Source organism: Heliangelus exortis, chromosome 13 (genome assembly GCF_036169615.1).
Source record: "Heliangelus exortis chromosome 13, bHelExo1.hap1, whole genome shotgun sequence".
NCBI lineage: Eukaryota > Metazoa > Chordata > Aves > Apodiformes > Trochilidae > Heliangelus > Heliangelus exortis.
This window is the reverse complement of record NC_092434.1, coordinates 13,879,260-13,893,329: the sequence shown is the minus strand read 5'-3', so window position 1 is coordinate 13,893,329 and position 14,070 is coordinate 13,879,260. Positions and strand designations below refer to the sequence as shown.

General features: G+C 38.4%; 1 protein-coding gene and 1 long non-coding RNA gene across 14 annotated transcripts in view; one reads left to right on the top strand and one right to left on the bottom strand.

The window, feature by feature from the left end:
- The first annotated feature begins 1 nt into the window (after position 1).
- Positions 2–3,594, top strand: LOC139802117 (uncharacterized). The gene is made up of 2 exons (XR_011728515.1): positions 2–714; positions 3,144–3,594. It is a non-coding gene; the product is annotated as an uncharacterized lncRNA (long non-coding RNA).
- A 156-nt stretch (positions 3,595–3,750) lies between these two features.
- Positions 3,751–14,070, bottom strand: part of CHD9 (chromodomain helicase DNA binding protein 9) — a 76,845-nt gene continuing 66,525 nt past the window's right edge. For 8 of the 13 annotated variants that reach the window (XM_071756911.1, XM_071756916.1, XM_071756914.1 and 5 more), the window contains 7 exons: positions 13,411–13,683; positions 12,425–12,593; positions 11,333–11,472; positions 10,627–10,848; positions 9,755–9,883; positions 7,689–7,793; positions 3,751–7,199 (listed from right to left, as the gene is read on the bottom strand). In XM_071756911.1, coding sequence (XP_071613012.1) covers positions 6,339–7,199; positions 7,689–7,793; positions 9,755–9,883; positions 10,627–10,848; positions 11,333–11,472; positions 12,425–12,593; positions 13,411–13,683 — 1,899 coding nt within the window. In that variant the 3' untranslated portion in view covers positions 3,751–6,338. The remainder of the gene's footprint in view (positions 7,200–7,688; positions 7,794–9,754; positions 9,884–10,626; positions 10,849–11,332; positions 11,473–12,424; positions 12,594–13,410; positions 13,684–14,070) is intronic. The other 5 variants (XM_071756918.1, XM_071756919.1, XM_071756922.1 and 2 more) reach the window with 3 other exon arrangements.

The window sequence follows — 14,070 nt, the reverse complement described above, 5'->3', positions numbered from 1 at the left end:
CCCTTCCCGCCGCTCCCCGCTCCCGGCATGCAGCGGGAGGGAGGGGAGGTGGCGGTATCGGAACCGCCCCCCCGAACCCCGCCCCGCCCCTCTCGGACCCGTTAGAGAGCGGGGCTGGTACCGAGAGACAGCACTAAGGGGCCACCGCCCGGCCAGGTTTCGACACCCTGATGAACAAAACACTGCCCGGACCCTTCCACTGTGATGCGGGAGCGTTACCCGCCCCCCCCGCGGGCTCCTGCGGGGAGCAGGACCGGGCCCCGGGGACCGGCAGCGCCCGGTGGCACAAGACAGCGGGGTTCTAGGGCATTAGGAAAAAAGAAATAAATTTCAAAAAAGGCTAGAAAATAACAAATGCACTTATTCTTTTTTTTTAAATGTGAAGGCGGGTGTTTGAGTGAGACCCGGGCAGAGGCGGTCACGGCCCCATCGCGGTTCTGCAGTTGGCCCAAGGACAAATCCCGAGCGCAGGGGAACCCCTCAAAATCAGCACTGAAGAGAGAGCAGTCCCAACATCGTACATGAGAATTCAGAGGCCAGCAGAACCCCCTGTACCTCGTTACAAGATCTACTGACTCTGCCTCTCTGCTTTTGTTCTGCTACTGTTGCCAAGCTACCAACAATGGAAAGTCCAGGGAGAAAAGAAGATGTCCAGAAAAGATCTGGTTAACCTGAGATACCTCCCTGGCCGTGAGGATGCATTTTTACCCAGCGGTGAGAGCACCACGTGGTGGCAGAAAGCCTGAGCTGGCATCAGAGGGTGGTGGTGGCAGCAGGGTCCCTCCAGCCCCGCAGCCCCCAGCCTGCCAGGACAACTTGGGGGGCTTGCTGGTTTCACTGCAACGTTAAAAACTAATGGTTAGGCTCTATCTGATGTCTTATGGGAAAGCTGGGAATTTGCAGTCGGGCAGCACCTGCTTCCAGGTATACAGGGCACTGACAGGATACTCTGCCACTCAGAAGTCTGTATACAATACTGTAGGGCTTTTCTGTAAATTATTCATTAAAGCAGAAAGCAGAAATAACTTACAAGTATTTTACTTTCAACTGAGAAACATTAACCTACTCTTTTCAAAATCCTCTGGACAAAAAAGCAAACCCACAGTATTAAAATATAAACAAAACCTGAGTTAAAGGTAAAGTTATTAGGCTGTGGCTGCATTCTTCCCTTGGGTTTTATGCATCCAAATGTTGTAATTAAATGGCTTAACCTGACTGCTCTCTTGTTTTATATACTTTAAATAAGATAATTTTTCATTTAATGGTCACCTGAAAACTTTTGGTAAGAAACAACTTAGATGTAGTAGACACACCAAAATCTTTTTCACCCCTGCAAACAGCAGTGTTCAACATGAATAACAACATAGATACATAATTATCTGGCATGTTAATTGCTTGAAGCATTCCCACTACTGAATGCCCTTTTACATCTAACAGTACTGTAAGAGTAGGCTACAGCCCCTCCTGTCACCACCAATGCAAAACATTTCACGTGGAAACCCTGCACCTCCTCTCTGCCTGGGCCCCTGACAACTTCTAATCCTGTCCCTGACCATCCTAGAGAGGCAGGAGAGCAAAGTTTTCATTTTCAGATTCACTTTATGGCAGGATTTGAGATGGCATTTCCCTCCCTGCTTTTGTAAGAGCTTGAAAGGAGGCAGTGTTAAGAAAAAACATCTTAATTTGCCTAGTTTGAAAACTTCCCATTTTTTTCAGTAGAGAAATGCTGGAGTTTGAGATTAATGCCAGGTAGCTTGGGTATTTTTAAACACAAACTGAGCTCAAAGTTTTCTGGGGTCATAACTGTTCTGAATTGAGATACTTATTGTGTGTACTTCTCCATTTCATGACTCCAGCCCACCCTATTTTGTGGAAAATTTTCCTTCTTTATTTCCCAGTGAAAAGTATCAAAATGATGTGTTAAAAACTAAAATACAAAAATCAAAATGTCAGTATTTTCAGCAGGCTGGAACGTTGGACAATAATAAAGGATGTCATTTACTGACACCACTTGAGCTACAAAGCATTTTAACATCCTCCCCCTGTGCATCTTGTCAATATTTTCAAAGCCCTACCTTAGCTGTATTTAATTGCCAAAAAGCTAGGTTTTCTCCTAAAGGAAGAGTTGTCCTCAGGGAAATGTTAACTGAAACTTGTCAGCATTTAACCATCACAAGTCCTTGCTGTATCTTTTAACATTTACATCTTAGCTAAAATAAAATGATCAAGGGTTTCTTGCTGTTTTGTTATGGAAAAGTTATTATCTTTATTTCCTTTTCCTCTAAATGTGACAAGGAAATTATACTGCCTGTCTGTAAAACATTAGGGCTGTTTAGATAAGACAAGAGAGTTATTTTGTAAACTCCCACAGCTGCCCTAGTGTAATTATTTTCCTCTGTAGATAGCAGCATAACCCTGATTTCCCAACCATGTACAGATCCAGCACTACAGCAGTGTAAATCACACATTACATTGACACAGCTTGCTATGCTGATTTCTGTTGTAACCAGAAACTGTTTATACAACTAAACACGAGTAACTTTCACATCACAAATAACTTGATATAACTGCAGATTCCTTTATATTAACCATGTAGCACCAGGCACACTTTACCCTCACTGTAGCATAAATGCAGGTATAAGGAAATGAGTATTGATTTTGATGGTGTGTCAGTGCTGTTGAAGGAGCAATAAATGAAAAATATTTTACTAAATAACATGACAGAAATAATTTACTCTAGGGAAAATACAACAACACAGAACTTTGCTTTGTGATCTTGTTAATATCACATCAATCATCATACCTAGGTACTGTTTCAAAGAAGTTCAAAAGGAGTACAATAAACTAAATACCACTACTCTGCCCTAGATGATCTGTTTCTTTGAAAAAGTTCCCTTGAGCAAGATATTCAGTCGTATTTTAAATTACAGACTAAGAGCACTGGACCATAAAATAACAAGTCATGATTTTTCCTAGTTTTTTCTTTTTCTTCTTTAAAATTTGTGCCCATTTTCTAACAAACCTAAAAGTAAATTTAAAAGCTAGTAGTAGGCATTCTGTACGACTTCAAAATAAAAAAACAAAGGGGTAAACATGAGAACAGAGCTCATACTCATATGTGCATTTTTATCACCTGTGTACAGCAGCTTGGAAAGGATGATCATGATCTGAAGACAAGACTCAGACTGAAGTCATTGCTGCATCCTTCAAGCAGTGACACTTTAAACCAAGCAGGGAACTGACAGCTCACACTCTGGAGAAACTTCTGTGCCCTGCATTAAATATATGAAAAACAGCAACAGTGAGTGCAGTGCACATGATTAGAGGATTTAGTAAAGAGGTAGAAAGTAATGCAGAGCCTTAAGAACAATTCAAAAGGTACTCTGCTGCCAACGTGCTTATCCTGGAAGATGAACTTCATCATTATTTCTCATTATGTCAACTTTTGGGCCAGAATCTACAATGTATACTGCTTTGTAACTGCAACTACTGAAGGGCTGGAACAACAGCTTGTTTTGTTTGCAGTACAACAGAATTACAGGAAATTGATTCCCAGAAACATTATACAACAATAAAGCATGGTCTTGAGGGTGGTGTGTGGAACGTGTTACATCCTCGGCTTGAACATTTTTTTAGGGTCTTAAGAATAATCTGTTTTAGAGCTTGTAACTGAAACTTCTGCTGCCAAAAGATGAACATTTAACCCCTGCACAGACAGCATTATTTTCACATATTGAGGCCGACATCATAGGTAGTCAAAGAATATGTTTAATAAAAAATAATTAAACTTCCATTTGCTCTATAGAACATCATAGAAAGTAATTCAATAAATTACAAATGACTTTTTAAGACGCTTGTTCAACTACAGAAAGCAAATTCAGACTACACAGAACACAACTGGCAAATATTGCAAATGTCCAAAAAAACCCTGGACTAAGACTTGGATCATGAAGCCTGAAACAAGGGATAGAAATACAAGGCAATAACAGCTAAGGTTCTTTTAGTAACTACCAACACACACTTTATCATCACCTTGGATATCCTTTTTAATTTTAACTTCAGTATTAGTGTAATTCTACTGAGGTTTCCTTATAACCCTTAACTTTATACAACCGTATTTGCATATAGTTTAGCTGACAGTGGGACATTTTTTCCCCTTCTGGTTCAAACTGATTATAAATAAACCAAATATATTATGTTCAAGTCTACACCAGCCTTCATTACTTGAAACTGTAATTGCCTTATTACATAGAAAGTATCACTAGAATGGAAACCAAACTCACTTGACCATAATTAGGAAAATATTTTCTTTCATAAATCTGATATAAATTAGGTTTTAGCCACAAAATTTAGGATTGTTTTGTGGGGTAAGGGTGGGAAGTGATGGTATTGTTGACATACTCCATCAGCAAACTAAGTTAATAACTGTTTGTAAAACTTTGGCTATTTCATAGATGCATCCTAGTTAAATAAAAGTGCTATATTACAAAGGGCAAAATATTAAATATGAAATACTGTGGGGTTTTTTTCCACGATGAAGAATTGCTACCCCCTTCTCTTGGCAGTTTTCAATTTTCACTATTGCTAAGACACTGCATGAAGGGCCAAAATTCAGAATACTTTTTTGGAAAATATGTAACCAGCACAATCCCAATGGTACTTGTCTAATTGTGTAATTACATGTAATACTGCTTCTAATCATGGGGCTAGTTATTTTGCACATAGAAACCTATATTTCATTGGTAAAGTTCTTGATAAAAAACAACACAGTTGTTTTACTGTACAAGCAAGCAACAGAACTATATCAAAATATACAGCTTTTGTTTTTTCTTTTTAAATTTATCCCTTTGTAAAGCTTTTTCCATGACTTCTACGAGTACCTGTATCTATTTTCTCTTAACACTTGCCTATTCTTGGACTGAAAATGATGTAACCAAGGTCAACTGAAGTCCCAGTCAGTTCAGAACTTCTGTAAATGTGAATGTGGGCCTTGAGTGTGTCAGAGTAATAGCAGCTTAAGAAGAAGGAGGAAACATATCACACATCAAATATCAGACAGATTTTATATAGCAAAGGGTTCTAAGGACTTGAACTTAAACAGATGCCTTATGACCTGTTATGGTTGTTTCTAGGAACAATTTGTCTTCCTTAGTATTCAAAGTGCTTTTTCCTTTAGTAGGTAACTCAGCATAATATATGAAGTGATATCCCAATAATGATTTGGGGTAATATTTAATATTTAGTCAGATTTAAATCTGCAGAGAAGTTTAAACTCGAAAGGAGTTCAAAACTATCTACACTTTATTTACCATTCTTAACTGGTAACTCCAGGAGGTTTTATGACATAAAACACAAATAGAAATCTACACAAACAAAGCAAACAAACACTTTTTACATGAAGTATGCAGTGTTGAAAGGTCTTTTCAGTGGCACTTTATGACAGTTTGCCTCTTCTGAGTCTTGGGGAAACTGCTCCTCATTTTGGGACTTTTAATTCTGCAGAGGGAGCCCAAAACTTTGCAAGGTGTAAACTAAATAGATCTATATGGTGCCAAGTAGCATGAGAAAAGACAGTTTTTGCTTTCATTTCCCCTTACTGCTGTCTAACAGTTGTAGTAAGGGGGAAAGAAAAACCCAACAGTCAAATCTCAGGTAACTCATATTTTAACATGATATACAGGATGTCTTTAGAAAACAAAACAAAACCTGAAAACAAGTAATAGAAACCAATGTAAACTTCCTAAACTAACTCAGCTGAGGTAACAGGTAGCCAGTTCAATTGGCTGATTGGGAAAAAAAATTTTTAAACACACTTGTACCTGAATTGGAAACAGCAGTGCATCACAACACTAGAGCATTTTCATGTAATTAAAGCAATGGATGGTGATGTAGATTCTACAGCTTTCATGACATTCATTAGCTGCCCAAATTATTGCTGAGTTTTGATCTGTAAATTATAAGTGTCAAGGAGGCTGTAAAACTATATTCAAATTAAATCAATAATATGCATAAAGTATTCTGTGTTCACTGCAAATATATTAAATATACAGCTCTTACTTGAGCATTATTTTCATAAAATTAACCCCCCAACAAAATTATAATGCCTTTTGTTGTAATTTTACACCATGGTGTATTTGATAGTACATACAAGTTCAGAAACTTATGAACTTCAAGAAATATTACATGCAAAACGTCTCTGAAAGCAGTTTGCACTTCTAAACAAATACTGAAATGTTCGGTCAGTAAATCATTGATGCACTCAACACTGGGTTATTTACAATGAAATAATTAAAGAATAAATTCAAAATCAGTTTATAATTTAAGTGCAGAGTCTGGGATCAGTCTTCATCACTAGAATCTGAATCCTCAGATGAAGACGATGTACTATCAGATCCAGATGAAGCATCTGCTTTCTCTGAACCCTCATCTGTGCTGTTTTCATTGTGAGAGCTTGGCTCTGTTCCCCCTTTGTCCTCCTGATCTCTAACCCTAGAATTTTCCTCTTTTTCTTCTGTGGGCTTGGCTGAGCCTGTGTCATTGTTTTCACTGTTCTGTACATCAAAAATATTGGACTGAGACAAAGCTGGGATATGAAGATTAAGGCCTGGAGTGAGAAGCATCCCTGGGTAAAGTATGTTGGACAAAAGTAATGGGTTAAGAGAGAGAGGATTGGCAGCTGCAGCAGCAGAGGATGTTGAGGGAGAACTTGAAACCGAGTTTTCGCCACCAGTATCCGTATTTTGGTCTTCTGTCCTTTCTTTCTTTGTATCTGCCTCCTTTGAATCACTTCCCTTTTTTTCCTCTGAAACAGATTCTGTAGACTTTGTCAGAAGTCCTCCTATGCCCAGCAAGTTTGGTAATCCAGCCATCCCTGACAGCAGCATGGGGAACATGGCAGCCACGTTCTTGGCTTCTCCTCCAGTTAAACCAGCTGGCATTCCCATTAACCCCGCCGTCACCTGCAGCGACTGCAGGTTTTGCAGGTTTTGTTGTAAGGCCTGAAGGCTGGGCAGATCCACCCCTGGAAGCAATCCATTAGCTAGGAGAGGGTTCACTGAGACACTGGCAGCCGTGGCAGCTGCTGCAGCTGCTGTTGCCTTGGCAATCTCACTTTTGGGGCGCCTTCCTCTCCGGCTCACTTCTTCCCGCACAACAGGTCCAGTCAGAATACGGTCAAACATTGCTTCTGGGAGAAACCCCTGCAAGAGGCACATGGGGTGTTTTTAATATTTTGAGAGCCTCAAGATGGAAAAGTAAAAGACCAACAACAACAACAACAAAATTACCCAACTGCACAGCAATAGGAAAGAATATATTTGAAATTACATATTTTTTCCGAACTGTAACTCCAGGAAAGTATGCTGTGGGCAATTCTCCTAAAAACCTTCAAGGCTACCCTTAGGCAAGGAAAAAGTTGCAGTATTATAGCACCCTAAACCAAATCACTGTCTTGGCACTTTGAGTCACTGTCCCTCCTCCTACTCCTACTCACAGCTGTGCCAGCAGAACAGTTTAGGGAACAGAGCTGAGAAGAAAAAAGCTAAAATTGATTCACATTCCACATGAAATATAATAGCAAATACCAAAAGCAAGCCTTTTGGCATGTCTTTTTTTTTTTTTCCCTTTTTGCCTTGTTTGTTTTGAAGACACATTTCACAACACACTTATTTTATTCTGCAAATACTCACAGATTGTTTTACAACTTCTCCCCATTCAGGAGCCACTCCATACTCTGGATTTTCCTTCAAGAACCTGCACAAATCTTTCAGAGGAGGAGCAAATGCACCTCCCACCTAAAAAGCAGAAGATACAAGTCAGGAAATACTTCTCATTTGATAAGGGCAATATTCATACCTGACACTGTTTAATTTTTGCCTTTTATTTAAAGCAAAACACAGTCTGACTTTAAAAGACCAATGAGGATGATACAGCTTTCCACTGGTCCCTGGTGGTGTATGCAAGATACTCTTATTTCTTCTGTACCTAATAAACTCAAACTACTACATTAAATTAATCTGTTAAACTCATACTTTGAAACTTAAATATTTGCCATTGCTAATCATGTTTAGCATCAAAGTTTATTTCAACATGCAAAGAATGGAAGAGTAACCACATAAACAGAGAACAGCAGTGGTCTAGGAAGGTTGGGAACTACAGTCTTATTAAACTTCTCCTTTACTCATCAAAATCAGCCCAATTCTTCTGATCAGTCAACTCCTAAAAATACTTGCATTCAGAGGCTTGGCTTCTCTTACACAATTATTCCTTTTATTTTTTAATGCAAAAAAGGCCAAGAAAAAGACTGCTAGGTAGCACATCCTAATAAAACCATATCAGCAGGAAAGTAACCTTGCAAGTTCAGCAGAAGTATTTTTCAGATAGAGAAAAAGAAAAAAGGAAAAAAATTCCAGTTTCTGCTCAACTTTCTCTATGAACTGCTGCTTAAACTCACATTTTCTAGGCTACTTTTAGTCCTCTCAACCCTGTTACTAATGTACAACTGTACTAAAAAATAAAATGAGACAAAAATAAGTATGGAGATGCAGAGAAGCTGGGGGACAGGATATAAATGGGGGAAAAAAATGAGGTTACAAAGTAAGAAAACAGTCTCAATAGTGCAGAAATTTGTTAAGAGAAAAAAGCCATCATGAAAACACAGGCTTTTACATCAAGCACAGATTAAACATCTAAGTCCTTGATCATCAACTTTCAAGAGATTCCTCAGGGCACAGCTCACTGCAGAGCAGACAAGGGCCTGTTTTTTCAAAGAGTAGCAGCCATAGAGGTTCCTTTTTAGAACTGCTGTCTCAGTGCCTTCAAAAGATTAAACTCCCAAATTCTGCCACACTCTCCTCTACAGATGCTTATGACCTTAATAATGGAGAATAAAAAAAAATAATCCTGCTTCCCTTGCAACTGCTCTGTGTAACAAAGAAAAGCTAGAACTGCCACAAGAGAAAATGCTCCATACATTTGACACTGGTCATCTGCTCTAGCACTACACTGACATCTCACACACCTGTTCAAAGTAGTTCAAAAAACAGTGATGTTGTTCTGCATGTTTTTCTTGAATATTCCTTTTTATGCCTTTTAGCATTTTCAGATGCATTATGCCTTTCCTACACTTTAATCACCCATACAAAAACTTGAATTTAAGACCTGGTCTCTTATCTTCCACTGCTGAGACCTTTATACAAGAAACTGTTAAACAGTTACTCTACTGCTTAACACAGCAATATGATTTGCAACAGATATATCCTGGTGAACCTTAAAGGTCCAATGCCAGATGCAACTGAAAAAACCAAACAGCAAAAATAACCCAGGACTCAGTATATCAACAATTCCAATGGACAAATTTCTAAGTAGGATGCATGACCAATATAATTTTAATGATGTAAGAAGTAGTAACGAGAAGAAACATCCCAATTCAGAACCTGGGAGAATGTTTTTACTTTGATCAGAACAACAGACACTTCAGTGGCCACACCACTTGATTAGTCAAGAGCATAAATATCACAGCGTTCTCTTCCATCTGAATATTAACCACAAGTTAAGTTTCTAGCCATATCTTAGATACTTTTACAGTTGCAAAACTAACTAGAAAATCATCACGGACTTCCTTGCTCTCTGCCAAAACCTTGAACCCAAACCTGTTCATTTATTTGTACACAGCATTTTAGCAAGCATGGAGTTTTTCATTTCAGTCAATTTTTCATCTGGGTAACATCAGAACTGGAAGAGTGATATCTATTACCTTTCTTGCATTTCTTCTGTTTATGAGCTGAACACGTTCTTCACCAGTCAGACTATTCACGTCCAGTTTATTGGGGTTTCGACAGCGGTGTCTTTTTTGTTTGGGTCTCCCATCATGCAGCTGCATCCTCTGTCACAAAGGAATTAAAAAGCCAGTTATCTTTCTGATATAACTGTTCTAAAAAGTGTAGGATGATCTGTGAATTCTCTTGAGTCAGACATTTGTTTGAAGTCATCTTCCATTTCAGAAATATTTTAGTTACAATACTAATTTACTAATCACAATCATATCCTAAGCAGCCCAGTAGACAGCACTAAATCCTCTCTCTGATGCCTCTCTGCATTTGCTTTAATAATTTTCCCATTTTCAACAGGGCCTTAACTGTTAGGCATGTGTTACTATTTTGTACTGTAACATCTTGCTGGAGAAATAAGGATGCTATTCCAGACATTATCAATATGATTTCCTTACATTCTATTCAGCATAAATAAAACTCCCATTCAGAGGTAAAATGAGAACATTGTACCACACAAACATCACTACCATAGCACTGTAGTATATAATTATAATGGTATAAGATATCTAGCGAGCATCGTAAAGAGTTTTCTTATCTTAGTCTTTTCCAGTACTAGGTGAAATTAGACAAACATCAAATGTCTTTGTTTAGCACTGCTTTTCTTGGCAATTACATCTGTTAAGAGAAAATGAAGGCTCGTGGACCTCAAGCTATATAAACAAATCTTTTCCTTTTCTTAACAATATAGAAGAATAAAGAAAGAATAATTCCATGTAGTACAGACTACAAATTCAGGTATTCTTCATGACAAATATTTTTACCACTTCGCTACAGCAGAGGTCAAAGGAATACTCACAGGAATACAGGCTCCTGAATCTTCAACATATCCAGGATGTTCTTTAAGCCATCTTTCTAAATCTTTTCTTTTGGGGGCATCATCACCTGCAAGCCTTGTTCCATCTTTTAGGTTAATAACAGGAACTGGACTCTCTGCATCAAGCATGCCTTGGGACTGAGTGTAAGTGAGTGCTGGGTTTATTCCTGCAGCAGCTTGGCAGGAGTTAATACCTGGATTAACCTGCAGAAATTAGAAATATTTCAGTAAGCTTTCCATAGAAAACAAATCATTGCAATTACTCCATGTATGACAGAATAAAGATCAAAGTCCTGCAGATTATTATGCACACACTCATGCCATAAATACAGCTCCCTTTAAGTCACTGTACAATCAGGTCCTGGAACAGATGTTACAGGAGAGAATGTCACAAAGTGTTGCTAGGTCAGAGATCAAGTTTTTAATAACACATTGTTATTTGTCAAAAGTAGAATTGAACTTGCTTTTAAAAAACAGTTATCAATATTGAATACGTTTAGTAATTACTAAAACTCTCATTGTGTAGTCGTAAGGTGTGACTGAACGAATTCAGGAAAAATAAAAATAGAAGCAACTCCACAGTTTTGAGTAATTAAGTTTTGTTGTATCTTGACAGTTGGTTATGCTCAGTTAAGGGATTAACAATAATATGGACCTTGTTTATGGATTTAAAATCAAGTTTACTTACATGATTAGGCTGCTTATTTCTATTTATAAAGAGGACATCAACTCCCTCCACATTCTTCCTTCTTCCTCTTCTCTTTTTGACTACAGGCTGACTGTCAACTATGACTCCATTGGCACTGGCTGTTAAGTGACTGGAAGTACCTAATTAATGATGCAATAAAATTAGTGTCAGATGCTTGACCTGTTTATACTAAGAAACATGTCTGAATGAAAAAAGGAGATAAAATTTCTTGAAATTGTGCAAGTGCAGCATAACTTCTGCATGTAACAGAAATTGCCTATTGCTTTACAGCTGTTTAGAACATTTAGTATCAGGCTCTGAAAAGCCACTCTAAGAAATTTTTCTATTACTTTACAAGGAGATGTCCCTAAATGAATGTTCACAAGTAGCCCCTAATGGTATGTTAACAAGAAACTACAAGTGATGGGTATTTTTTTTTTTAAAGGAAATGTTCTCATCTGCAGATGGATGCAATCTCAATGAGTTACAGTAACTTAATCAGAAGCTGCCCCAAGTCATGCACCCAATTCTAATAATTTAATATATTTTAATCCAGATTTGAACTGGTCACTTTAGGCTCTCTTTTATTTGTCTGTGTAAGCCTCCTGCTATTTTTTTAATGAAAACAAGCTGCAAGTCTTTGGCTATAGGCCAAACTATTGTCCTCCACTGTTTCTTTACATGAAACACAGGAAAGAATATGAAGAGTGCAAGTTAACACAGGCACAGATCTGAACTCTTCATCTCTACTTACAAACTAGCCACAGTAAGTTGCTATTTAAACTAAATGCTGTCAGTGTAGAGTGATCCACTTGACAACTATTAAATTCTTCTTGTGAGGGTGTTCATAAGGCATCTTTCTAACAAATGAAGGTTACAGTAACTGACACTGGGAGAGAGTATTCATGTGGTTCAACCTCATACCCCAACCTAGGTGCCCAGTTTCCCTGACACACTGAGGAGAATGCCTCCAGTTCAGAAACAAATGTCACTGCAAACACCTGTCTCTGCTGCTTATGCATGGAGATCAACAGGAGAACCTGGAAGATGAGATTAATTACTAACTCCTATGCCCTCTGACATTTTATGTACCTGATTCAGGAAGTGATTTGGGGAAGGTGACAAGGCTTGTTTCTGAAGCATTCTGGAGTTCACGCAGCCGAGCCAGGTACTGCTGCTGTCCCAGAGCACCTTCCTCGCTTTCAAATGGCCTTTTCTGAGACAGTCCCTGCTTCTGAAAAGTCAATTTCAAACCACCTTCCTGTTAAATAAATCCCAGGGTTAGAAGAGTCTCTACTGAAGCAGAAATGACTACTTCATAATCAGGATGCTCACAAACAGTTACTCCAGAAAGGGTGAGGAAGAATAAACATTGTATTAGACCTTAAAACAATTCTTGCTTCTCTTCCATGTAAAATAATCTGAACAGAAACTTAGTGGTATTGCTTCTATGAATAAACATTTTAAAGCATCTACTATTTTAACTGAAAAATGCAGACATTAACCAGCTGTCTGGCTCTCTACCTAGCCTTAAAGAAATGCCAAGCCCAATTGCAAAAGCAAATTTTCATAGATTTTATGTGCTACCAAGAGCTCTCAGACTACAGATAAGAAAAATGTTTGAAGCTTATAGCCTGCATTTCAACTGGGAAATTCACTTGTGACCCTCCAAAAGGTCATGGAATAATAAAGTTCTTACTGGATGGGACATGCTGAGATGTTCAAAAGCAGCCAGACAACAGAAATATCTTTTTACACTAAGTAGATTTCTTGGAAACAGCATAAAACAGGCTGTCTGTGGAAGCATCAGAATGGCAAAACTTCAATTCAGAAAGAGAAGTAACAATGATTTCTTCCAGTGGCTTATGCAATTTTTTTTTAACAGAAACAAACCAAAACAAAATCCAAGGCAAACCAAACCCCAAAACCAAACACTTAGTGCCCAGAAGCAGCAGACCCAAATACCCACAAACAAGTGTGTGAAGGAAGTGAGAGTGAGAGCAGGCAGCCACTTGCAGGTTAAGCATGCCGCACACCGCAATCGCAATCAGGTCCTAGGGCAATAAAAATAAACATACGTCATTGATTTTCACTGTAAACTCCTTTTCTCGTACATGCTTCTTCACCTTTGACATCTGTGGTGATTGATCATATTCTTCTTTAACACTTGCAAGAGGAGGTGTTGGTGCACTGGGCTCAGTGTAATCTGCAGCTGCACCTGGGCTATCCAGGAGTTTGGTTGTGTAGAAAGATGCCACCGTGTTGCTGTCGTAGCTCCTTCTTGCTGAAGGCCATTTACCTTTCAACACTGTTTGACAAATACTATCGAGTCGATTAATCATAACTCGATCCTAAAAAACACAGAAAATGTTCTTATAAGAGTAAGGTTTGCCAGTGTTGTACATATTTATACATTCCCTTCTAATTCCAAAAAGAAGGGAACCGACAAAGTTGTTAACCACTGCACTTGGACCTAGATTTCTAAGTTCCTGGATTAGTGCAGATTCCCTGCAAAAGTTTGTGAAAGCCACCACTAAATTTCACCACCTATAAAAAAAACAAGCAATCTGATAGACACAGGATCTGGGGCCTTGAAAATTATCATCTCTGATTTTTAAAGGAAAGATACAATAACTACCAAAGCAGTATTTATGGGACTGGCTTTGAATCATTGATAGTAGGCTCTGAACCTATGGGCAGCACCACAGCCTACTTAGAAAACATTATTTAGAAAATTA